General features: G+C 36.3%; 1 protein-coding gene across 1 annotated transcript; it reads left to right on the top strand.

Moving 5' to 3' along the window:
• The first annotated feature begins 524 nt into the window (after positions 1-524).
• Positions 525-4,535, top strand: LOC141642519 (uncharacterized). The gene is made up of 3 exons (XM_074451355.1): positions 525-1,101; positions 3,899-4,051; positions 4,194-4,535. Exons 1-3 carry the CDS (start codon positions 730-732, stop codon positions 4,296-4,298), a joined length of 630 nt encoding a protein of 209 aa, XP_074307456.1. The 5' UTR covers positions 525-729; the 3' UTR covers positions 4,299-4,535.
• Positions 4,536-26,343: the final 21,808 nt, after the last annotated feature.

The following is a 26,343-nucleotide window of genomic DNA, read 5'->3' as shown; positions in this document are numbered from 1 at the left end:
CATTAAAATAAAGGTTTGAGTTTTGTTTTAAAAATTATGAGTTTTATTAAAAAGTTTCCGAGTTCATTCATTTAAACCTTAAGCTCAAAAAATTACAATAAGCTTAGTTAAATTTGCGTTTTGACGGAAAAAAAATAATTAAAATCTAACTTATAAATAAACTTTAATAAGTTAATAAAAAATACACATGCTTAAATCCAATTAAAGTCTGAACATCCGGGGTATGTTCCTTTTTTTTCCTAAAAGGAGTGGTTTACGAGTCTATCTCCAATTTTCCATATTTATATCTTCCGATCTTATATAAATTAACGGTTTTTCTAACGTGTAACCTAAAACACGTGGTAATGTTGTTATACCAAAATTTAATACTTCCATCTATTTTTCAATTTTTTTATCAATATAAAAACTACGTTAAATATTTACCCGCAAGTCCTAATCGAAAAAAAAAAAAAAAAAAAAAAAAAAAAAAAAAACTATTAATTGACATTGGAAATACCCGTGAAATAGAGCCCGATCCACCTAACAACCAATAACAAAAGGAAAAACCGTAAAAAGAAGAAAGAGAAAGAAAAAGAGAAGAGAGAAGCAAACCCCCAAAAAAACTCCAACAAGAGAGAAACACAATTTACACAAACAACCAAACCATCAAACAATCAAAAGGGTGGTTCCCTCCTAATTACAAACCCGAACTAACCCGACTCAAACCGAACCAACCCCGGTTAGCCAAGCATGGAAGGAGTAGGAGCTAGACTGGGTAGATCGTCAAGCAGATACGGAACAACCACCGTATTCACCGGACCAGTACGCAAATGGCAAAAGAATTGGGTACCAATTACACCACCTCCTCCTCCTTCCTCTTCTTCTCATCATCTTCATCACTCTCATTCAAATCATAATAATTCTAACGCCTCTAATAATTCTTCCGCCTCTCATCTCCGTCTCTTCAAGTGGACCCCACTCTCCAAAGATAATAATAATAAAGATGATAATAATAATTCAAATTCTCCTAATGGTATTAAAAGGGTTAGTCCTAGTGATGATAGTCCTACTGACGACGTCGTTTCACACGAGCCGCCTCGCCGAAAATTCAAGTTTATTCCGGTATTTTTTCCCTTTTTTTTGATTGATGGGTTTTGTGATTTGATTGATTTGGGAGATGCTTTAGGTGATGAACTCAGATGGGTAATTGTTAGATTTCGTGATCTGTTTTGTTTTACTATAAAGTTTGGATCTTTGTGTTTTTTTTTGTTTGATTTAATTGATTTTTAATTGAGGTTTAGGATATTGGTGTTTAAGTCAGTGGCCGAATTAGGCGGCTAGTGAGCGCCAAAAGATTTGAAATTTTTAGTTAAAATTATCGATTTTATTACATTGAACCCGTAGTTATAAATCCTCGTTACACCGTTGTGTTGATAATTTAGGATACCTGGTGACTCTGGTCAATTTCTATTTATAAATCCTCGCGATGAATTAAAAAGGTAAATAAATAATTGAAACAGAGGAGTACTATATTCTATTAATTCCGTCCGTTAAATTTTTGACCCGTAGTTATAAATCCTGGTTACGTCACTGATTTTGGTTTGAGTTGGGTGGAAAATATAGGATATTTGGTGACACTTGGCAATATTATTGTATGGGCATGATCAAAGTACTACAGTACTTTGTTTTCTGCCAAAAGGTTAAGAAAATTCAGGTACATGTCAGTGGTCAAATGAGTCAACATGGGAATTAATGAACAATGACATCTCAGAATGTTAGTAGATGAGGTCATAATCATATGACATATACTTTATAGAGTTAAAAGTATGATGCTGTTATATGCTTATAATGGGTGTCTTTGTATACTAAATAGCAGGTTAGATTTAGTGAACCTCAGATGTTACTATATATGGAACTGCAATTTTCAGTATGCTTTTTGTTAGGTTGGATATGAATAACTTGTGGGCCAATTCTTGTACTTTGTTTTTTTTTAATAATGTTTAATGTTTAAAGGGACTTGAAGCATTTGTTTCTTTTTTATGATGGGTGATTGGGTTCAGTGTTCTCCTGAAATAGCTTTCAGTTTCGGATGTTTAAGGTGGGCGAATAAGAGGCACAACGAGGACTCGAGGATGTTGTTGTGTTAAACTGTCATAAGTTGTACTTGATACGAGTGTTTTGGGAGAGGATACTGGGGAGTGCGTGACTGTTAGCAATGGTGATATCATCTAAAAATGTTTGGGTAGTTTACCTTTTCAGTAGGGGTTTACACACAGCTGTTTTTGCTTTGTTTTTTGACTTGGCATCAGACAGTAGTGACTAATGAAGGTCAACTTCAGTTATTCAAGCCTTTGTTTTCATCTCTTCCGTATATTTGGCAATATAGTAGACTGTTCGATTTCAGTGGGTCTGTTCTGTTGCCGCCTTCTTTTTTATGTCTCGAGAAGCCTAATATAGCCTTGTTAGCTTGAAAAGGGCAACTGCATTTCTTATGATGCATGAAGCAGTATGTTCAAAACTTGTAATCTCTTCAGTGATATGATGGTAAATATTAGAGGTCTATGTTTTCGAATATAGAACAAATTGCATGGTTATACTAGCTTGTTTACATTAGTCGACCACCATCGAAAGTTTGGTTGGGACAAAGTCCAAAGTCAATTGTTCTATTACATCTTAATTGTCTATCAAGTATTTAGCTTCTTCTATGTTTGAGTTGATTTACTAATAAATGATAGAGATTGCTGTGGTGGTCTGCCTCCCTTTATGAACTCAAGTAGTGCGCATCTTATTTGACTGCTGTAATGTTCTCTCAGTGGCGCAACCTAGATTCAAAGCTAGGGAGTTAATACATAGATCAGAAATTTTAGGGAGGTGAACTGACAATGCGATGTAGTAAGTAGTAACCTTTTTAACTAAAATTTCAAAATTTTCCACTGTGGAGGACAACTCCTTGTGACTTCTGCCTTGCCCTCATTCCACCACTGAATTTTCTATAGTTCTAGTTGCTTTTTGTTCGTATTCCAATAACAACACTAGCAGTTCTAGTAGGTGATGAACCGGACTTCTATCATAGGAATCTGGAATGGGCGTATTGGCAAATCAATTTCTACCTCAAAATGCCATTGGCATATCCAATAAGCTTAAATGTTTTTGCAAGAGGTTAGGAATTGTTGCTCGTGCTTTCCTGTAGGAAGGTGTGAGTGATTTAAGGAGTCTACCAAATACCAATAGGCCTTTAAATTGTTGATAATGATTACCAAATTGATGATGAGATTGACTCCATCGTGACATAAAATGAATTAGTAAGTCTTTAAGTCTTCTAAATCCGGTTTTTCTGACTTGTAGCTATATTGTTTATTTAAGGACATGAGGTGCTGACTTTGTGAATGTTGTATACCTCATCCAACATGGACTCAACCAAACAACATTTTATCAGTGAATAGTATGGACTTTGAGGCACGGCGATTTTGCTATATCCATATGTTATATAAGAAGAGAAGACAACATTTGTTTTTGTTCCCCTTTAGCTCACATTAACAGTTTCAAACGACAACTCCTGCCAGTGAAAAATTGTTAGACCTGGTGTTTGTTATTGCTGTTACTCTTTTGTAATATTTTTGCTGAGATTCAAACCTGTATCATACCATCTCAGTAGACAAGCAAACCCGTGGGAACTTGCCGTATAACCTAACATCCCAACCTCCACCTGTTGTGGTATGAAGACTAGGTGCTCTTGTTTTTGCTATTCTGTGATATCTGACAGCTTTGGGTCATGTAGTCCTCTATTCTGTAAGGCCAGGCTAGTAGTTTTTGAGTAGTCTGGCTGTTCGATCACTTGAGAATAGTTTGCCCTTGTATTCTTACTGAATTCATGTGTCAATATCTTAGCTTATGATCAAAACTGCTGTTCTTTGGGCAGATTGCTGTGCTAGAGGAAAAGAAAAAAGAAAATGAAGAGAAGTCTGACGATGAAGCTAAGAATATTGACACAGATGGAGATGAGCAAGGGTCAAAAGGAGATGACATTGACGAAAAACCCGACATCAATGATGTCCCTATGGAGGAAAACCAGGTATACACTCATGCAGTTTAGGATCCAGGGTTAATTTTGCCACGTTCTATGACTAGTAGTCTTTATCGAATAGTTTTGATGCATAAACTACCCAATTTGCTTCATAATTTCAACATTGATGAAAATGACAACTTTTGTGTAGGATTCTGAAGAGAACCAAACACCACCAGCCCGGCAGGATTTGAATGAATTAGATTTGAGCCTTGGCCTGACATCACATGAGGACGACCATGATTCCGACTCTTAAATAACGTCCTTACTCGTAATGAAGAGTGTCAATCAGAAAGCAAAATGGCTGGCGATGTCGAGGCATGACTGATGAGCACTTCTTGGCTCGCGGTCAAATTGAGCTGGGAATGTATTTTATTGAGACTATTTTTAGTGTTATTTTAACTGAGCTGATAGATTTGTAACGGCACGATGCTACACATTGAATTTTTTCCAAATGATTGAAAAGTTGAAAACCACTTTTATCAGGACACTATTGATTTGGTGTTAACTTACATTCCAACCAGCATATGGTCCCAGACAAGTATGTTATTTGACTGTCTCACACTCACACAGTAGCTTTTGTCGTCGAAAAATTCGGAGACATTGACTGTGCAGGTTCCGAACTTTAAAGGACGAATTTGTAATACAATAGAGTAATCTGAAAGATAAAAATCTTTTTAGAACTAAAGGGTTCACCACATTTCTTGATTTCGAGGCCCCAGCAAGTCCCCTGCCCCGTCATTTACTGTCGAATAGTTGTGTTCACAGACGGTTTGCAAAAAAGGACAAACCGTTTAAACTGGTTTTCGACTAAAGGGAAAAATAGGCGAATACAGAAGGTGAACGCGATGGTGGAACCACGGCAAATCTCCCTACAGAAAAGCGTGACAGCAGAGAGGATAGACGCCTAGACGGTGTGAAAGAGTACTGTTACCTTTGACGGTACTTCCTTTGACGTTATTTCCTCAAAGAAAGTACCGTCAATGGAACGGATCTGAATTCTAGTACCACATTATTGTATTCGGAACACAAACTTTCCATTAATAGGTAATACTAAATCAGATGAATTACAGCGGAATGCAATCGAAAATATCCTTTTACAAAGGCAAACCCTAACTCCTTAGAACCATGTTACATGAACAAGATCACACACTTACTAAATTCTCAATTGTTGTACAAGAAAACCTAAAAATTACAAAATTACAAAAGAATATAAGAAGAAATTACCCTGTTACAGAAATCGCCATTGCTAATCAATTCAATGTTGTGTACTGTGCAACTGTGTATCAGGTACTCTGTGTATGAACATCAATTTGGTGGGAAAAGGGTGTATGAATGCCGCTGTTTCGAACTCGACCCTTTCTCCTTTTGAACAGAACCCCAACGATTCGGTGGCTGAATCTTCTTCTCAGGCTTCTCCTCTGTTCTTGAAATACTCTTCTTGAATGCATCTTTGTCATGTATCTACAAACACCCATAATTCATTCTAATTAGTGACTGTTACGTACTAAAACTGTAAAATTTACGAGATTTCTTGGTTGTGTTCAAAAATAACAAAAACGGTTAAGAGAAATAGAATGAAAACAAACATTGTAAGAGAAAAAGGAGAAGTGGGATGGTTTGGGTTGGTGGATATCACGAATGGTGGTGGTTCGAGTGAGATACTCCAAATTAGAAGAGAAGATAGCGAGTCGCCATTGATGAATGAAGAGTTGTTGCTGATAGTAGCGTTGTAATTCTTGCTGTTGAATTAAATATGCTCGTCTTTGTCTTTTACGTTCTTTTGCTGCTTGTCGTACATGATGAAGTCCGTTATACTCCATTTTTATTATTTTCTTGATTTTCAAATATTTTTATTATTATTATTATTATTATTATTATTATTATTATTATTATTATTATACTTGTAATTTGATGAATTTCTTCTTCTTGCTTTTTTTTTATTTGTTTTGACAGCGTTTTATTGATAATTGATAAATTTATGAAATTGTGGGAATTAATTAGGGGGTAAACAGGGTATTTCTAAGTTGTAGGAGTAGTAGTTATTACTTATTAGCTCAGGGTATTCCAGTTTTCCTTATGCAAGTCGGTTTAACCAAGATTTGGGCCCGAAATAGTTGGTGACCCGTTTGGGGTGCAAGATTTTACTTGGAATTTGTTCTTTCCATTTGTAAACGTTTTGATTAAAATGGGTACAGAGTAATATTTTGGTACGATGTTATACTCTTATATATACAGGGCGGATCCATGAATCAATTAGACAGTGGGCTATATAGTTTACTAATCAATAACTTTTTTCTCTAGAAATGTATTTCTTCTCTTCCGGTTATTTGTTGTCCTTTTTTATTTTGAGGTGTTTCAGTCAATTGTTGTCCTTTTTATTTTAAGAATGAACTTGATGAATAATTTGCTTATTCACACTCAATTTGTTCCACTTGTCATTTAGTAATTGGCTCCCTCCTCTCCCCTTAGTCTTTGTGCCAAAACCAAAGGACAACAATTGACTAGGATGGAGGGAATAATACTCTCTCCGTGCCGGTCATTTGTTGTCTTATTCTATTTTCGGATGCCTCAGTAAATTCTTGTCCTTTCTATTTCAGGATTACATTTGATAAACAATTTGATCTTTCACACTTAATTTGTTCCACTTGTCATCTTATAATTGACCCTCTCCTCATTTATTGATCTTTGTGCCAAAACCATAGGATAACAATTAATGGGGACAACGAAGGGAGTAGTATATTTGAAGTTGACAATTATATATTTATACCTCTTTACCCGCTTTACCTTACCCCTTTACCACTACCTTATGGTAATACTTTCATGATATTCGAGATTGTATTCTAGGTATCACTTTTTGTGATAGTTGAGTTTAGTCGGATAATATCAACGTTTTGGGAAAAACAATATCACATCTAGTCTAGAGTAACTAGCCTCGACAAATTATATGAGGCTCGGAGAAAAAGAAAGGGAAAAAATAACCAAAGAATAGTAAAGAAGCCGCATAAATTAAAATACAGCAAAAATAAATTGTGAATCGTAAATGCACTATTGCGTGGTCAATTGCGTATATCAAGTAGGTTGGGTCTTGGGGTTCGAAAAAAATACTCCGTAATATAGTAAGAACAAAATCTATACTGCTGGGGTTCGAACACAGTAACAAAAAATTGGAAGACACAAACTCAACCACTAAGCCAGGTTACAATGACACTTTCATTATACAGCTCAAAATATATGACTAATTTCTTAAAAGTAGGTTGGGCACCCCTAATTATATACTCCCTCCTATTTAGCCTAATATTCCCCTTTCTCTAATATATATGAGGAGTATTATAATGAAAGGGGGAACATTAGGCTGAATAGGGGGGAGTATATTTTTTTAAACATTTTTATGAGCGTTATTTTAATTTCGCAATCTCTAGAAATCAAATGAATGTTAAACCATGTTGTTAGATGGTCGATTAACAGGAATTAAAAAACATAACTCTATTCATAAGGATTAATACTTAAACAAAGAATTAATATCGAAACCCGTAAACACCATAGAAATTCCGGGTTTTTAACAAGAAAAGACTTAACTAACACCTAAGTATATATTGTAAGCTATTTATAAAGATTGTCATCAGTTGGATTAGTAAAGTTAAATTGAGCTAGATATAATAAGATAAAAAGAGGGTATTTTACTAAAATGACCATTTTTCTTAAAGTATTTACCAAACTAATCATTCTCAAATTTTAATTCCTATTTTAACCATTTTTAAAACTTTAGAAATATAATTAATCTTGACAATGGCTAGTTTGGGAAATAAATTTGGCAAAATGGCTATTTTTGTAAAAAAAATTAGACAATATTAAAATTAATTGATTTTCCATGATGACAATTAGTATGTATATATTTTTCATCAACCCGTGAATATTGAAAGATGTATTTTTTAATCTATATATTACTTATTATTCTAAATCTTGTAATTTTTCATTGAACATATTTGTCTTTGTAAATGTAAAAAAAAAAATATTAACAAATAGTATGTCATTTTATGAGGAAATAAAAAAAGTCGTAATTTTTTGTTTCAATTATTACTCCCTCCTATTCATTTTAACTTTCCCCTCTCAAAAGGGCACGCAAATTAAGGGGATGATTATTTTATTGTAAAGTATTGTGGTGGTGTAAGGTAATTGAAGAGAGGGAAGGTGTTATTGTGGGTAAGATGATTAAAATAAGTATTGTTGTGGGGTAAGGTGATTAAAATAAGATAAAGTATGAGTATTGTGGGGTATTGTTGTGGGGTAAGATGATTAAAATAAGTATAAAATTTTACTAAATAAGGAAATGGGGAGAGTTATATGAATAGATGAAAAAGGAAAGAAGGAGAGTTAAAATGAATAGGAGGGAGTATTTTAGTTGATTGAATTTATTAATACTTAATTGTAACTTAATCACTTTGCTCATAATTTAAATGTTGATTTTCCTTTTTGTGAAAATTCGAAAATGACTAGAGCTGGTTTATTAAATATAGGGAGAAATCGATTCACGTCACATTATTTATTTTATATGTAATCATATATTACTTATATATAAGTGTTTTAACATAAGTGTATTATTTATAAAAATAAGATAAATACAAACAAAGATTGGAAAGAAAAAAGTAAAAGTCTGTCAATATCTATGTGATGTTGGAAAATATAGACGGAATACATACTAATTGCACTATGAGAAATTAATTTTTGAACCTATATAAATCTCTTACCGAATTAGCCATTTTATCCAAATTATTTCCCAAACTAGCCATTGTCAAAATTAATTACATTGTAAAATCCTTAAGAATGGCTAAAATGAGAATTAAATTTTGAAAATGGTTAATTTGGGAAATAGTTTATTAAAAATGTTCATTTTAGTAAAAGACCCATAAAAAGAAGTATGTATTAGAACTTAGAAGCATACGGCGGATCTTTGTTGACATAAAATAGGGCTCGTCGTCGAGCCCGGGAACACAGCAGTGTTAAAACTCATGAGGGAGAACTTTACCGCCCTAGTGGTCCTACCCGGCTCAATTCCAGATTAAACCGGATGGTTTACACCCAAAAAAATAAAATAAGGCTCGTCGTCGCTATGCTTGAATAAAGTTGAATTAATGGTAGAACGATTTCACGCACAGAAGCTCAAATACTAGAGTTACTTTTTAATACGACTTCATTTTATATTATACTCCATACATCTTGTAAGTTTTATAGTCTAAATTAATATATTCTAGTCTCATAAAACATAATAAACATGTATAAATTTATTTATTTTATGAAATATCTTACACATTTAAATTACCGCAATAATAAATGTTAACGGCAATATCATATAACAATCTTACGCATACAATATCAACTGTCAAAACCGATGTAAAAGAGTAAAACCTTAATACTCTATTTTGACCCTCTAATATCGGTCACGATACGCACAGCTAGTATTAAACAAAACATCGAACAAATTCAAGCCTTCAAGGTGCAAAGTCGTGAAACTATGAACATGGAATACATAGTTAGTAGGTTATCGTCCGCTGGTTTATTCTCTTCAATCTCTGAAATACTTCTCATGAAGGCAATAGAAGGTTTCTTCGTTGCATATCTACAATGAGCAAAAAACAACAATGTATTAGCTTAAGTATTCTTAAAAGCACTTATACTTACTCAGTTATCAAACACACTAATAGAAATAAAAATACTACTACTATGTAACAATTAATCTAATATTTCGAAATGAGACATATCCGTCTTATGTTTAAAACAACCCAAATAGGATCTCACCTGCATAGATAGGACATGTCTTTTTTTGTTGCTAATTTCTATACATTCTACTTTTGTCTTATCTATCTTATTTGACTCCTTTAGGTTTAAGATAGATCAATATTTCCTTCTTAAACAAGAATTTATGAAATAAAAATAGGTTGAGAGATGCATGGAAAAGATATAAGTGTACGTACAAGATCATCATATGAGAGATACGAAAAACTTCGAGTCTTGTCGCCTTGATGATCATCCTTTGATAATTTAGGCTCTTGAATCTTTGATACATTCTTCTTCAAGGTTTCTTTGTTGGCTTTCTACAATGAGCAACAAGAACAATTATTATATAGTTACATTAAAACTTAAGTATTATTATGTGCATACATACCTCATTAGAGAAGTAGGAAAATTCTTGAGCCATGTCTTCTTCTCCTTCTTCGTCTTCATCCAATAAATCATCCACCATATCATAGAAGTGATACAAAAGAAGATCATCCATTGATGATTCAGGTTCTTCAACTATCTTGGATATATTAGTACTCTTCTTGAATGAGTAGTCTTTGTCTCCATGATGATCATTAGTGTTAATCGGCGGTAAATAACTCTTCTTTGGGCATCTCCTAGCAATAAAGTTTTCAATCAATTCATCTTCGTGTTTGTCTTCACCATGTTTATATACACTTAAACACACTTTTTCAAGTTGCAAAGCTGGTTGTTGATCTTCTTCTTCATCTTGATTTTCTTCTTGAGCTAAGATATTCAATCTCTCAAAAAACGTTGAGATTGAAGTTGTTTCATTCAAAATATCATCAACAAATCGACCTCCAATCACTTTTGCTGCCATTTTGCAAATAATTTGTGTTAATTTCTCTCTTCTAGGTTTTTTGTATGTGAGTATGGGATAGCAATGTATTCAAAACATTTATTTATATAGGGTAATTTACGTGTAGGTTAAGTTGTAATAATAATCCCTTTCTAATTAGAATTAGGATAAGGAGTGTATAGCTTAACTATATATGTTTAGGACTCGGTTTTGACTAAAATAGAGTAATTAATCATTGAAATATCACTAAAAACATACAAACCAAAATACTACAAACCCTAAAATTTATTTATTTCATAATTCACGGGATGTAAATATATACGTACTTCAAAAAAGACATAATTAGATCAACGGTTTTGCTAACGTGTGACCTAGAGACACACGTTACTAAGTTGAATATGGGAAGATTCACAACATATTTTCATGAAAAATGAAAGAATAAACTTAGTTTTATCATAATTAGTGAGAATAACTTATTAATCATTCCATTTTTAGCTTATTAATGCGTGGCGTGGGCACACGTTAGAGAAATCGTTTTAATCAATAACATAGCTAAAGAATACAATACCAAAAATTTCAATGCAATTTCAACCTTCTTTATAATCTTTTGCTTCACACATTTCTTATAATCTCTTTTACACTCAAAAAACGACTCACGTAAATTCTCTTTCCTTTGTATATCATCATCATCCTAATTAATAATTATCAGACTCAAAATTGGCGTTTTCATAAGTGTCGTTATTCTGAGCCATATTCATATCTATTAGAGAATATTAGGAATATTATCATTAGAGAATAATAGGAGAATATATTATCGGTAGATAATATATTATAGTTAGGTAGTATTATCCATATCTATCTCCAAGTCGAATGGATCCAAACCATCGCCTTTCTCAATAAACGAGTTAACGAGATACATCGTATAAGAGAGGCTAGTTCCACTCTCCGACCAATATATACTCACTACCACAATACCTTTGTATCGGATCCATACGTGACAAATGTTCATTACATACCACCCTACATTAGACTTATTTGAGTAAGAAAGGATTGTATTGTAAATAAGTCTTGCTTCAAAAAATAAGACGGATCAAATGTCACTATTTTTTTAATTGAATGCAATCATTTAATGACAAAATGGTATAACTAAAGTCATCACTTTTACCCTGAAAATGATGGTAACATTTTATCAGAAAATAGTACTCCCTCCGTCCCGGTCAATTGTTGTCCTTTGGTTTTGGCACAAAGACCAAGGAAAGAGGAAATGACCAATAAATAAATGACAAGTGGAACAAATTGAATGAGAATGATCAAATTACTCATCAAGTTCATTCTTAAAATAGAAATGACAACAAATGACTAAGACACCCCAAAATGGAAAAGGACAACAAATGACCGAGACAGAGAAAATAATATTTTATCGTAAAATGGTTACATTTGTTCCGTCTTACTTAAGACGGAAAATAGCCATCTGAAATAAGAATTTGAGTTGTATTGTTGTCTTGGATCGATTATTAGACGTTAAACGAATGGATTAGGTCAAGACACTAGCTAGCTCCTTCATTATTTGATAAACTGTCTACTTATTCGCTTAACTTATTTAGCACTTTTATTTGCATCTTGAAAAAACCCTTTAAGTGTGTGCTTGTTGTCTTTAATAGCTCGTAGTTGTTTCAATTACAGATTTAGAATCATAAGCTAACCCTTCCTTTTCAATGGTTCGTCCTTGCTTATCGTTATACTTTTGGTAATTATTCTAAAAATATAAGGTTTATGAATAGTTAATTCGGAGACTTGATTATATATTATACTCACATCTCGAAATAATGACAATAGTAAATATGTTGTATTTGATAGACTAAAAATTAGAGAGGAGAGTTAAACATAGGGAGAAAGTTATCGTAAACTGACTCAATTAATATCATAACACTTAAGCCTTTATATAGGCCTATGATACATAGAAAATAAACGTGATTTATTAATTAGAGAGGAGAGTTAAACATATGGAGAAAGTTATCGTAAATTGACCCAATTAATATCATAAGACTTAAGCCTTTATATAGGGCTATGATACATAGAAAATAAACGTGATTTACCCTCACTTATCACTAAACCCACATACATAGGGCACTTCCTAAAAACTAGATTGTTCACTAATACAATGTTATTTATTAGGAATTTATCTAACCACTGACTAATAATTAGAAAACAAACATTTGACTTATATTTTTTGGATCATAAAATCCAACAGTATCGTCATACAAGAGTCTCACACAATATGAGTGGTCCAATAACTTAAGTTAAAGAGTAAGACGTATTTAGAGTGTTTACCCTATTTCAACATCTAATTAAGACCTAAATACGAAAAACCTTGTTGAGACCATCCAATCAAAACTTGCATCTTTGGAAGACTAGATTTCTTTCACATGTTGGCCGACTTTGTTTAATCAAGTAAACTCTAAATGCCATTCCTTCGCACTCCATGCAATGCATTCGCCTCCCGTCTTCCATTCTTCGTGATATTGATAAAGTCACTTGTTCTTTCCTCTCGGTCCACCACTCCTCGAATGACTCCACCTCTCAAATCGGATCCGGTCACTCTTCCCATGGCTTCGGGTGGCCTAGGTATCAAAGCCTCCCGCCCTCTGAATGACGCCTTCTCTGCTAAACTAAGTTGGAAACTTCTTTTTGACAAAACCTCCATCTCTGCCTTGGCCATCAAGAGCAAGTACCTCACCCCTTCTCCCACTCCCTTTAGATCGGGTTCCCATATCGGAAAAATGTGGGTGTCGGTGGCTGCCTATCCTCCAACATCACCTCGTCTGGTCCATTGGAGACGGGTCCACCATCAGTCTGTGGAATGATTCTTGGTCTAGCCTTGGACCTCTTAGGAGCCTCATCTCGGGACCCTTGAACTTTACTTCCCAAAAGGCTAAATTGTGCTCTATCATCCCTGAATAACCGGTAGAACCTCGGTTCCCTAGATTTCCTTCTACCCGACTCTATCCTTAGCACTATCCTTGCCCTCCCTCTCCCCTCCTCGAACAGGAAGGATATCCTTACTACCTCTCTTGCTCCAAAAGAAAATTTCTCCCTAGGATCGTGCTATGCCTCTCTATCTGTTCCTTCCCCTTCCCCTCCTTCTTTCACCTTTGACCTCCTCTGGTTATGGGACTTGCCTACCCAACCCAGGATCAAATTGTTTCTCTAGTTGGTGTGGTGGGACAGATTACCCCACAATTTCACCCTTCATTCTCGGTCCATCATTCCCTCCCCCCGCTGCAACCTTTGTGAGAACCCCTCCATCCCCGAATCCTCCCTTCATATTCTCCGAGATCGTAGTCGAGCGAGCGCGATCCGTCTTACTTCAAAGTAAAAAATTCCTTCTTCTCTCTCGACCTCCAACCGTCGCTGCACTCTAATTGCACCTCGCCTGACTCTTCTTGGATCACTGTTGGGTTCCTTATGATTGATGATAACATGCCCATTTGATTTGTGTTATCTTAGTTTACCTTTTCAGGATTAATGATTAAATCAAGCATGGATTAAGAAGTGTTGAAGTTGTTAATCATCCCTTTGTATTGAGTCTTAGTGTCATCTAATGTACAAGTGAGAAAGTAGAGTATCTTAGAGTAATAGAAACAATCAAGACGACTGTTACTTTCATTAGTAAACAGCTGCTTGGATTGTTGCCACAATTCGTAACACTTGAAGCCTTTTTATCTTTCAAAAAATCTTTTCACGTGTCTCTTATTTTTCAAAGATAAAACTTCAGATTTTATTAGGAGTTGGTCTTCAATAAAAAGTGGTTCGAATAATCATTAATTTCAAAATGTTTCCTCTTTGTGCAAATTCAACCCCTTGGTCTTTTGGAAAACAAGAATTGCTTTTTGCCATATTTGTGTAAACTTGTCATCATGTGACTTGTTTTTCTTCTTTGTTTTCTGAATTTGCATGAGCTTTTATGGATATCTTTCAAACACTCTTTCTCTATTTTTGCCTTTGCAAAAGAGCCTTCTTTGATGCAAGTTTTGGGTGGTTGCTAAGGCCCTTCACATGTGTGGTCTTTGACCCTTCAAAACCCTAGCAACCTCCTCACCCATTCTCTCTATAAAAGGCGAGCCATCTCCCTCATAAAATCCCAAGACTTTTCTGAAATATTTTCTGAGTTTGCAATTTGTTTTTAAAAGCTTAAAACCGTGTCTTTGCAAAATCTTCTAAAAGTCTTCAAGTTGTTAGAGTCGTGGCTACTGTTACTTTATTATACTAAACTCTCTTGCTTATGAATTGTTGATCTTGTAAAAGTTGTCCATCTCTATTCTTTGCTAAGAATATGTTAGTGGAAACTTGATCCTATAACATTCTAAGTGTGTTAGTAGAGTTTAGGACTAAGTAGTCTTTAAACTCTTGGAAACCGGAGTAGGTTTAGAGTTGGCTTGTCATAAGAACGGAGTAGTTCTTGGACTCGCTTTACAACCGGAGTAGGTTGGTGTCTTTTATTGTACGGGTCTTTTAGTTGTCGGAGTAGATCACTAAAAGAAAGCAATAAAAAGTAGATTGGACGTAGGCACTTGAGTTTCTTGCCGAACCAATTCAAAAATCTCGTGTTCCATTGTCTTACTTTATTTCCGCTGCAATTTATTTTGTTTGTTTGTTTTGCTTTGCTTAACCTTCAAGTAATATTCATCATCTTTGTCACATTTGGTCTGCAGATCCGTATTTCATAAATGAGACAAATAGCTATAGTCGAAACAGTTGTTACTTTCATACTTGAAAGAAACATTCATTCCAATACTCGTTTAATCTTGCAATATTATTCGAAGTATTCTCTCTTCTCTTTTGTTCTTGGAACTCACTTTAATCAATAAAGTTGTAGTTAAAAATTTTAAATAGTACCTAATTCACCCCCTCCCCCTCTTAGGTACTTGAATCCATAAACTCAACAATTGGTATCAGAGTCTCGTGCTCTTGATCGAGGCTAATCACCTTAGAGTTTGATTCGTGGGTAATGGATTCCGAGAAACACTCCAAGATCCCGGTCTTTACCGGTTCGAATTTTGGATGGTGGAAACTCAAAATGGAACATTACATCAAAAGTATCGATTATCAATGTTGGAACATCATCCAAAATGGACCTCTTGCCATTGAAGAAACCGATATCTTAAACGGTTTTACCAAGAAAAAAGAGGAAAGAAATTACAACGAAAATGACTTCAAACTCGCCGAAAAGAATTCCAAAGCAATGTCGATTCTTCAACGTTGTGTTGGTGAGGGGGAAGTTAGTCGGATCTCCGGATGTACTACGGCAAAATCTATTTGGGATTCCCTTGTACTTGCCTATGAAGGGACGTTTCAAGTAAGAAAACACCGTATTGACCTTCTCATGCAACAATATGAAATGTTTAGAATGTCAAAAGACGAGTCCTTAAATAGTTTCTCTTCACGTTTTTCTTGCATTATTAATGAGCTTAAAAGTCTAGGAAGGAATTTCGAGTCCGAGGACATCATTCGAAAAATCCTTCGTAGTCTAACCCCTAAATGGCAACCTAAAGTCACCGCCATAGAGGAAGCTAAAGACTTGTCAACCCTATCTCTTCATGAACTAATGGGATCATTAATGGCTCACGAGTTTAATCTCGATAAGCATTCTAGTGAGTCCTCAAAGGGAAAGAGTCTCGCCCTCACATCCTCTCCAAGTGATGGAGAAGATGAGGAGGAAGACGAGTTTGCTATGTTCACAAGAAATCTAGCCGGGTTGGTCAATGGACAAGGAAGCAAAAGGTTCACTAATAATTACTCGAAAAAACGCTTTCCTAAGAAACGACCTAACTTCACTGTGGGATGCTTTAAATGTGGTGATAAAACTCACCAAATTAAAGAATGTCCCAAGTGGGATGAAATCAAATCAAAGGAAAGAAGAGAAAAGGTTAAAAAGGACTATAAACATAGAGTCATGAGTGCTATTTGGGGAATGTCCGACTCCGAGGAAGATGAGGAACTCATCGAGGAGGAACTAGAGGCTAAAATGTGTCTTACAAATCATGGTAAAGAAAAAGTCTCAAAAACCTCAAAACTTGAACACTTAAGATGCCTCATGGCTAGTCCCGACGATTCCGACTCCGATTCTGACAACGAGGTAAATCATCTAAAGGCCAATGCTAGAACTTACTCCAAAGAGAAAGTATGTAAGCTTCTTGACCAACTTCTTGATAAGTGTCGGTTTCAAAATGATAAGCTTGAGGTAATGCAAAACGAAATTGAGGAAATTGTTCAAGAGAACTTAAATCTTAAAAATGAACTAAAAGCAACAGACAACGTCACTGTCACCTCTGAGGCCTATGATGAAGTTAAAAGAGTCAACAAGTTAAACAAACATTTGACTAAAGAACTTGAGCGTCTTAGGTTGACCCCCACGGACGTCTCTGACCTTGAAAATGTCAACACTACAATTGGTGATGCAAGTTTCCTCACTAACCAAGGAACGTGATGATCTTTTGAAGGACAAAGATGCTCTTGAGAATGAGATCTATGACTTTGTAGTTGAAGTTGTAGACTTAAGAGAAACAGTGTCTAAGACTGTTGCTTCTGACAAGGATTTAGACAAGCCTAAAGAAAAGATTGAATGTTTGGAAAATGAAAACAAGTGTCTAAAAGGTGAGGTTGTTTGTCTCAAGAATGAAATAGAAGTTCTTCATGATAGGCTTACTTTCTTTCAAAAAGGTATGCCCGAATGTAGCACTTCTAGGTCTTCTCCTCATCATAGATCCGATGAAATTGTTGATCTAAACAAGAGTCTTGACGAGATGACATCTAAATATGAAGAGTCCAAAGAACGAATCATGTATCTTGTGTCTAAACTCAACAACCACACCCATGACTTCATAGTTGAGAAAAGATTGTCTATTGAAAGTGTTAACAATGATGAACTCAAGAGAGAAAAAGAAAAGAATTTGCATCTTCTTTCACGTGTCAATGACCTGACCAATGAACTTGTTAATGCTAAGAACATCACTGAAAAATGGGAAGGAAGTCAAACCGTGTTAAACTTCCTCACGAATCAAACCGAGAGATGTAACAAAAACTGCTGGTTTGCGGTTCAAATAGAACAATCAGACTGATCACATACATCCAGAAGTCTAAAACGATTTTAGAAGGAGAAAGTATGTTGGTCTTCCCGAATACATTATTTGCAATTATTGTGGTAAGAATGGTCATGTCCTCAACACTTGTGAAAAAAGATTTCATGACATTAACAAGAACATCAAAATAATTAAGCAAATGTGGATTAGGAAAGACACCATAAGATATGTTGATCACAAAAGGGGACCCAAGTTTGTTTGGGTTCCTAAACTCAAAGTCTAATCTTGTGTAGGGCTTGGTGAGAGGCGGCCACAATTGGTACTTGGATAGTGGATGCTCTCGTCACATGACGGGTGATAGAAGCCAATTCCTCTCACTTAAAGCATATGATGGTGGCACGGTAAGGTTTGGTGACAACAAGAAAGGTGAAGTAATTGGCATTGGAAAAGTTGGTAAGTCATCATTACTTTGTGTCGACAACGTGCGGCTTGTCAAAGGTTTGAAGCATAATCTCCTTAGTATCTCTCAACTTTGTGATAAGGGTAATATTGTAGAATTTAGTGCTAATATGTGTCGAATATTTGATGCCACTACTAATGAACTAATACTCGAAGGAAGACGTGTCAAAGACGTATACTTAACTAATTTGAACACTCTATCCGGTCACACCATGTCTTGCATGAGTGTAATGAACAATGATCCTTGGTTATGGCATAAAAGGTTTGGTCATGTTAGTACAAAAACTCTTAATACTCTTAAAAGACTTGACTTAGTTGAAGGTATTCCGAACATAAAGTTTGATTTTGATAAAGTATGTGATGAATGTGCTAGAGGCAAACATGTTAGAAGTTCCTTTAAATCCAAAAGAATTATGAGTACATCTCAACCTTTGCAACTTTTACATATCGACTTGTGTGGACCAATGAGAACTAGAAGTAGAGGTGGTAGTAGTTATGTGTGTGTCATTGTTGATGATTACTCTAGGTTCGTTTGGGCACTCTTCCTAAGCTCTAAGGATGAGACATTTGATGAGTTTCTAATTTGGTTAAGAAAGATTCAAAATAAACTTGGGTTAAAACTTGTTTCAATGAGAACCGATCACGGAACCGAATTCGAAAACTCATCATTTGGTGCTTATTGTGATGACAATGGTGTAGACCATAACTTCTCGGCTCCTAGAACACCACAACAAAATGGTGTGGTTGAAAGGATGAATAGAACCCTTGAAGGAATGGCTAGAACAATGTTATTATCTAGTAAGTTGCCTAAGAACTTTTGGGCCGAAGCGGTAAATACCGCTTGCTACATTCATAATCGTGTCATGATAAGGAGTATATTGAATAAAACTCCCTATGAATCGCTACGTGGAAGAAAACCCAACATTTCATATTTTAGATGTTTTGGAAGCAAATGTTTTGTCCATAACAATGGTAAAAACAACTTGGGTAAGTTCGATCCACGTAGTGATGAAGGAGTATTTATTGGGTACTCCGATCATAGCAAGGCCTATAAAGTCTACAATAAACGAACCTTGTTAATTGAAGAAAGCATTCATGTCATTTTTGATGAATCTAGTGTGCTTGGACAGGTACAAAACGTGAATGATGATGATGATAGTGATGACGATGAGTTTTAGATTGGCCTTGTTCGAAAGGAATTCGTGTTCGAGGATGAAGAAGCTCCCAGCACTGACTTGCAACAGACACAGAGACTGTCACCTTCAAAGGAGATCAGCAACTGAGGGGGAACACGTAGCACATCTGCTACCGTTTTTTCTCTGGAAGCAATGTACCCAACGATCGTTGCCTCCACCTCCAGAACTGAAGTAACTCAAAACAGTGATAATGAAGATCACTCCAGGCCAAAAGAAACAGTCACTGTGACTGATGCTATTGAGGGGGAACAAGAAACCATTGTTCCAAAGAAGTGGAAACATCAAAGCTCTCATCCACTCACTAATCTCACAAGTGATCTCAACTCGGGAATTCGAACAAGATCATCCCTCAACAATCTCGCTCATCTCAATGAGTATTGTGCCCACAATGCCTTCCTCTCTCAAATTGAACCTTCAAATGTAACAGTCGCTTTGACTGATGTAGACTGGTTGCTTGCTATGCAAGAAGAACTCAATAAATTCAAAAGAAACGAGGTATGGCACTTAGTCCCTAGGCCGCCTAATCGTACCGTCATTGGTACTAGGTGAGTCTTTCGCAATAAGCTTGATGACTCGAGAGAAATTGTAAGGAACAAGGCTAGACTAGTGGTGCAAGGTTATAACCAACAAGAGGGTATTGATTACGATGAAACCTATGCACCGGTAGCTAGACTTGAGGCCATACGATTGCTTATAGCTTTTGCGGCTCACAAAGGCATTAAACTCTTCCAAATGGATGTTAAAATCGCTTTCTTAAATGGATATTTGGAAGAAGATGTCTTTGTAGAGCAACCACCGGGTTTTGAGAACAATGACTTGCCTAACCATGTTTTCAAATTAGACAAAGCTCTTTATGGTTTAAAACAAGCACCTAGGTGTTGGTATGATAGATTGTCTAAATTTCTTATTGAAAATGGTTTTAAAAGAGGCTCCGTTGACAAAACATTGTTCTTAAAGTCACAGTCAGACGAACTGTTGGTTGTACAAGTATATGTTGATGACATTATATTTGGTGCAACAAATGAACTCCTTTACTTATATTTTTCGGAACTAATGAAATCGGAGTTTGAAATGAGCATGATGGGTGAGTTAGGATTTTTCCTTGGGCTCCAAGTTAAGCAATCAAAGGATGGAATCATGATCCATCAACAAAAGTATATTAAGGAAATGCTCAAGAAATTTGGGATGACTAATGGTAAGTCTCATGATACACCTATGGTAGCCGGGTCCAAATTGGACAAAGATGAACTCGGTAAGAATGTTAGTGATAAGGTGTATAGAGGTATGATAGGCTCACTTCTCTACTTGACCGCAAGTCGCCCCGACATTCTCTTTAGTGTTTGTTTATGTGCTAAGTTCCAAGCAAATCCGAAAGAATCACATTTTAAAGCCGTTAAACGAATTCTTCGGTATTTGATTGGAACACAAAATCTTTACTTATGGTATCCCTTACATTGTCCTTTTGATCTCATAGGCTTTTCGGATGCGGACTATGCGGGGTGCACGGTTGATAGAAAGAGCACCTCCGGAATTGCAACATTCTTGGGTCCTTGTTTGATCTCTTGGGGCTCAAAGAAACAAAATACGGTAGCTCTTTCAACGGCCGAAAGTGAGTACGTTAGTGCCGCACATTGTTGTTCTCAATTACTTTGGGTAAGACAACAATTCTTGGATTTTGGTATTATTTTTGACTCCGTTCCCATAATGTGTGATAATACGAGTGCAATAAATATTTCCAAAAATCCTATTCAACACTCTAAAACCAAACATATTGATATTCGTCACCATTTCATTCGTGATCATGTGGAAAAAGGACATGTTAAACTTATCTTTTGCAAGACCGAAAATCAAATTGCCGATATTTTCACTAAGCCACTTGCAAGAGAACATTTTGAGAAATTTAGACTAGAAATTGGGTTAATTAATTGTTTGTGATTTTTAGTGTGAGTTTTACAAATTTTCTTAATTGATTAAATTAAAATTGGATATATGTTATTAAGTATTCTAAGTGCATTGACTTCATTTTTAGACCAAAAATTGACACCGTATTCGTGAGTCGGTAATCACTCAACCTCATATCTAAATTTACGTTTATAATATGTTACCTTGCGTTTTATTTCGAGTAATTAAATGTGTTTAGTTGGGCCAACTACCTCTCCTCCCTCATTTATTGGGCCATTTACTCCCTTCAACCCACCTTCTATCCCTAACCACCCGTCCAAACTTACTAACCCACAACATCCATCTCTTCATCTCCCAAATCCTACCATCTCACCTACCCACTAACCTACTTTAACCCACCATGGTAAAAACATCTTTCAACACAACAATACCCGTCAAACCCACAAAAATGACCTCACCACCCGTCACATCTGACCCACCAACATCAACAACTCCAAACATGCCTTCACCCAAAATCTCCCATGCCTTTCCTCCACAAACCTCAAACACGACTCCAACCCCATCACCGAACCCAGATCTACCAAACCCTCATCCAACCCCTCTCTCCACTGCTCCACCATCATCCGACGACATCCCCATCTCCACCATGGTAGGGCGTCGTACTCGAGGAGGTCGGAAGAAAAGTACCGTTGTCCCAAGCTCTTCCTCCGAACCTAATTCACGGTGAATGTTGAGGATATTGAAGAAACTGAATTTGATTTGAATGAAAATCCAACCAAGTCCGCCGAATCGATCCGATTCCGTGAAGAAAACAACAAAAGAAAAGACAAAGCTTCCTCATCCCAATTACCTCCCATTTCGAAAAGTGTCGAGCAAAGCAACATTGAAAACCCTACCACAATCCTCCCGTTGAAACATCCAAAGAACCACCATTGAAAAAATCGAAACCTTCAAAGAAGAAATTAGTGTACCTTTCTCCCTCAGATTCGGTTTCCCTAACCTCTAAGTGGGATTTGACTCTTGTTTGGGATCACCTTGAAAGTCTAGATCTTCCTACCTCCATCTACAAAAACTGTGAGAGGTTGATGAATCCCAAAGCCATCCATTCTCCTCGGGTTTACAACCAAACTTGGTTCGAGCCTCCCGCCTTTCACACTGTCCGTGACATGATTTTGGCTCAAGGTTGGAAAAAATTGTTGGAAATGCGTGAACCGGTCTTTGTGAGTGAGGTGATTCAATTCTTTGCATCCGTCCGAGTTGACAAATCGGGTGAATTTATCACGGCTAAGGTGAATGGTAAGCCTCTGAAACTTACTCAATCTGATTTTGCTACCGCCCTTGGTATCCCAACCGGAGGTTATGACAAACTCCCCTCCGAAACCTGGGTTGCTTTACCTTACGCCTCACCCCTTAGTGTCGCTCAAGTTGTTTGTCCTAAAGCAGTCTCTTGTGGTCCAGTGAGTAATACCCAAATACCCCCTCCTCTTCGAATCATCTTTAACATGTTGTGTCGGTCAATTTATCCCTCGGGTGATCGGGGAAAACTCACCATAGCCCAACAATACCTAATTTGCCACATTGCAACTCACATAAAGGTGAATTTAATTGGGCTAATGTTTAAGCGTTTTCATCTTATTTCGACCAAACTCCGTAAACCCTCTTCTAGCATGCTACACTTACCCTATGGAATATGGTTGTCAATTGTGCTCAAGGCACATGGGGTGTTAGTGAGTTCTAGTTTGGGTTCAATAGACATGTGTGATATCATGAGTGATGGTCAAATGGGGAAAATGCTTATCAAAGTGGAAAATGATGAATTAATCTCGGTGAAAATTAAGAAGGATCCTGAGGGTGGGTCATCTAGTCAAGTGAATACGGGTAGTATGCGGGAAGTTCTTCAAGCCGTGGCTGAATTGAGTGCTTGGATTAAGCACGATGCTCATCAAAAGGATTTGGCGATCTCGGCCCTTGCCTCCACGGTGGACCTCATTCGTGGAGAAGTGGACATTATATCCACTCTTGTCTCAACAAAGGAACATGGTGATGATGCTCCATTGGATGATGATCCCTTGGGTAGTGGCTCGGATGGTGAACAAGCTTCCTCCCCTTAGCCTATCCCTTCCTTCTCGGCCCCCTTGACTTTGCCCGAGCCCTTTTTCATTTTGTCCCACCATGATTGTGCCCTTATAAGACTATTTTTCTTTACTTGTTATTTTGATGCTTGGTGGTGTATTTTAAACTCTATTTAGCCATGGTGAACTATGGTTAACTTATGTTTAATCCGTATGTTTATGTTGACTTTGTTACCTTGTCACGGTTATATGTGTCTTTTTGCGTTTTCTTATGGTTATCTGCACTCTAATGCCTTTGACATCCCTATCCTTTTTGATGATGTCAAGAGGGGGAAAAGGTAAACTCATGCTCTTAATCTTATTGCATTTTGATTAACTAATATCTAGGCCTAACCTTCTTAGCTTTGAATCTTGTTTTGGGGCAATGTAAAATTGTCATGGTAGTTTGATTCTAGCTCTTGCCTTAGATAAGGTAATATTGTCCCTTCTCTCATTTGATCTTGCTTGTTTAAAATCTTGAAATAAGGTGTTTACATTGCTTATACATTCGTTTAGGGCTTGTCATCATCAAAGGGGAAATTTGTTGGGTTCCTTATGATTGATGATAACATGCCCATTTGATTTTTGTTGTCTTAGTTTACCTTTTCAGGATTAATGATTAAATCAAGCATGTATTAAGAAGTGTTGAAGTTGTTAATCATCCCTTTGTATTGTGTCTTAGTGTCATCTAATGTACAAGTGAGAAAGTAGAGTATCTTAGAGTAATAGAAATAGTCAAGACGACTGTTACTTTCATTAGTAAACAGCTGCTTGGATTGTTGCCACAATTCGTAACACTTGAAGCCTTTTTATCTTTCAAAAATTTTTTTCACGTGTCTCTTATTTTTCAAAGATAAAACTTCATATTTTATTAGGAGTTGGTCTTCAATAAAGAGTGGTTTGAATAATCATTAATTTCAAAATGTTTCCTCTTTGTGCAAATTCAACCCCTTGGTCTTTTGGAAAACAAGAATTGCTTTTTGCCATATTTGTGTAAACTTGTCATCATGTGACTTGTTTTTCTTCTTTGTTTTCTGAATTTGCATGAGCTATTATGGATATCTTTCAAACACTCTTTCTCTATTTTTGCCTTTGCAAAAGAGCCTTCTTTGGTGCAAGTTTTGGGTGGTTGCTAAGGCCCTTCACATGTGTGGTCTTTGACCCTTTAAAACCCTAGCAACCTCCTCACCCATTCTCTCTATAAAAGGCGAGCCATCTCCCTCATAAAATCCCAAGACTTTTCTGAAATATTTTCTGAGTTTGCAATTTGTTTTTAAAAGCTTAAAACCGTGTCTTTGCAAAATCTTCTAAAAGTCTTCAAGTTGTTAGAGTCGTGGCTACTGTTACTTTATTATACTAAACTCTCTTGCTTATGAATTGTTGATCTTGTAAAAGTTGTCCATCTCTATTCTTTGCTAAGATTATGTTAGTGGAAACTTGATCCTATAACATTCTAAGTGTGTTAGTAGCGTTTAGGACGGAGTAGTCTTTAAACTCTTGGCAACCGGAGTAGGTTGCGAGTTGGTTTGTCATAAGAACGGAGTAGTTCTTGGACTCGCTTTACAACCGGAGTAGGTTGGTGTCTTTTATTGTACGGGTCTTTTAGTTGTCGGAGTAGATCACTAAAAGAAAGCAATAAAGTAGATTGGACGTAGGCACTTGAGTTTCTTGCCGAACCAATTCAAAAATCTCGTGTTCCATTGTCTTACTTTATTTCCGCTGCAATTTATTTTGTTTGTTTGTTTTGCTTTGCTTAACCTTCGAAGTAACAGTTCATCATACTGTCACATTTGGTCTGCAGTCCGTATTTCATAAACTGAGACAAATAGCTATAGTCAGAACAGTTGTTACTTTCATACTTCAGCAAACATTCATTCCAATACTCGTTTAATCTTGCAATATTATTCGAAGTATTCTCTCTTCTTTTTTGTTCTTGGAACTCACTTTAATCAATAAAGTTGTAGTTAAAAATTTTAAATAGTACCTAATTCACCCCCTCCCCCTCTTAGGTACTTGAATCCATAAACTCAACAATCACCCTTTTCTCCTTTATTACTTGGCGACTTTGGACTGACCGTTGCACCTCTGTTTTCTCGCCTAATTCTAACCCCCCGTGCTCTCGCCTTGGTGAGAACATTTCCTCCCAAGCTTCTTCCTGGGCTGCTGCCAACAGCCACACCCACCCTTCCTCCTCTTTAGTTTGTCCTCCTTCTGCCTTTTGCTTGCGTAGCTCGGCCCCTCCACCGTGCGATTGGTTTAAAATCAACGTTGATGCGGCATTCTCTCCTTCTTCCTCCGTCACTAGTATCGGGTGTGTCACTAGGAATAGTATTGGGTCTTGGGTTAGAAGATGGGCCATTAGACTGACTGCCCCTTCCCCCTTTATATGTGAGGTGCTTGTGATTAGAGAAGGGTTGCGTTTTGCGTCTCAGTCAACAAGTAAATTTGTGATTGCCTCGAATTGTCTAAATGCGGTCAATGCCATTACGAGTCTCCATTTACCTTGTGGTCCCTTTGCTAACATTTTGATTGAGTGTAGGGAACAATTAAAAGACTCATCCCATTTGAAGCTTGTATTTGAGAAAAGAAGCGCCAACAAAGTAGCGGATGCTATAGCTAAGTTTGCTCTTAAAGACACTAGCTCTCGCAATGGAGCCTATGTTTGGGCTCATGCCCCTTCTTTTGTAATTGATTATTGTAATTCGGATTTTATTTCGGCTTGTACGACACTAAGCCCCGACCCTCCCCCGTGATGTATTTGAACTCCCTTTGTCTTTAATTTAATATGTTCATTCCGTCCAAAAAAAAAAAAAAACGAAAAACCTTGAGTCTTCTTCTTTCCTTGATCATCCATTGAGATATTCTGGACACTTTCTCTTTGTTATTTAAAATACATTGATTGATGGAGAAGGCTTTTCCAAACTCAACACTCTTTCCTTTTTAACAAAACCCCGTT

Source organism: Silene latifolia, chromosome 2 (genome assembly GCF_048544455.1).
Source record: "Silene latifolia isolate original U9 population chromosome 2, ASM4854445v1, whole genome shotgun sequence".
Taxonomy (NCBI): Eukaryota; Viridiplantae; Streptophyta; class Magnoliopsida; order Caryophyllales; family Caryophyllaceae; genus Silene; species Silene latifolia.
This window is presented reverse-complemented; position numbering and strand designations above follow the sequence as displayed.

Coding starts and splice junctions, on each gene's coding strand:
- LOC141642519 (XM_074451355.1), top strand. CDS start 730: ATGGAAGGAGTAGGAGCTAGACTGGGTAGATCGTCAAGCAGATACGGA. Junction 1,102..3,898: donor GAAAATTCAAGTTTATTCCG/GTATTTTTTCCC, acceptor TTCTTTGGGCAG/ATTGCTGTGCTAGAGGAAAA. Junction 4,052..4,193: donor TCCCTATGGAGGAAAACCAG/GTATACACTCAT, acceptor ACTTTTGTGTAG/GATTCTGAAGAGAACCAAAC.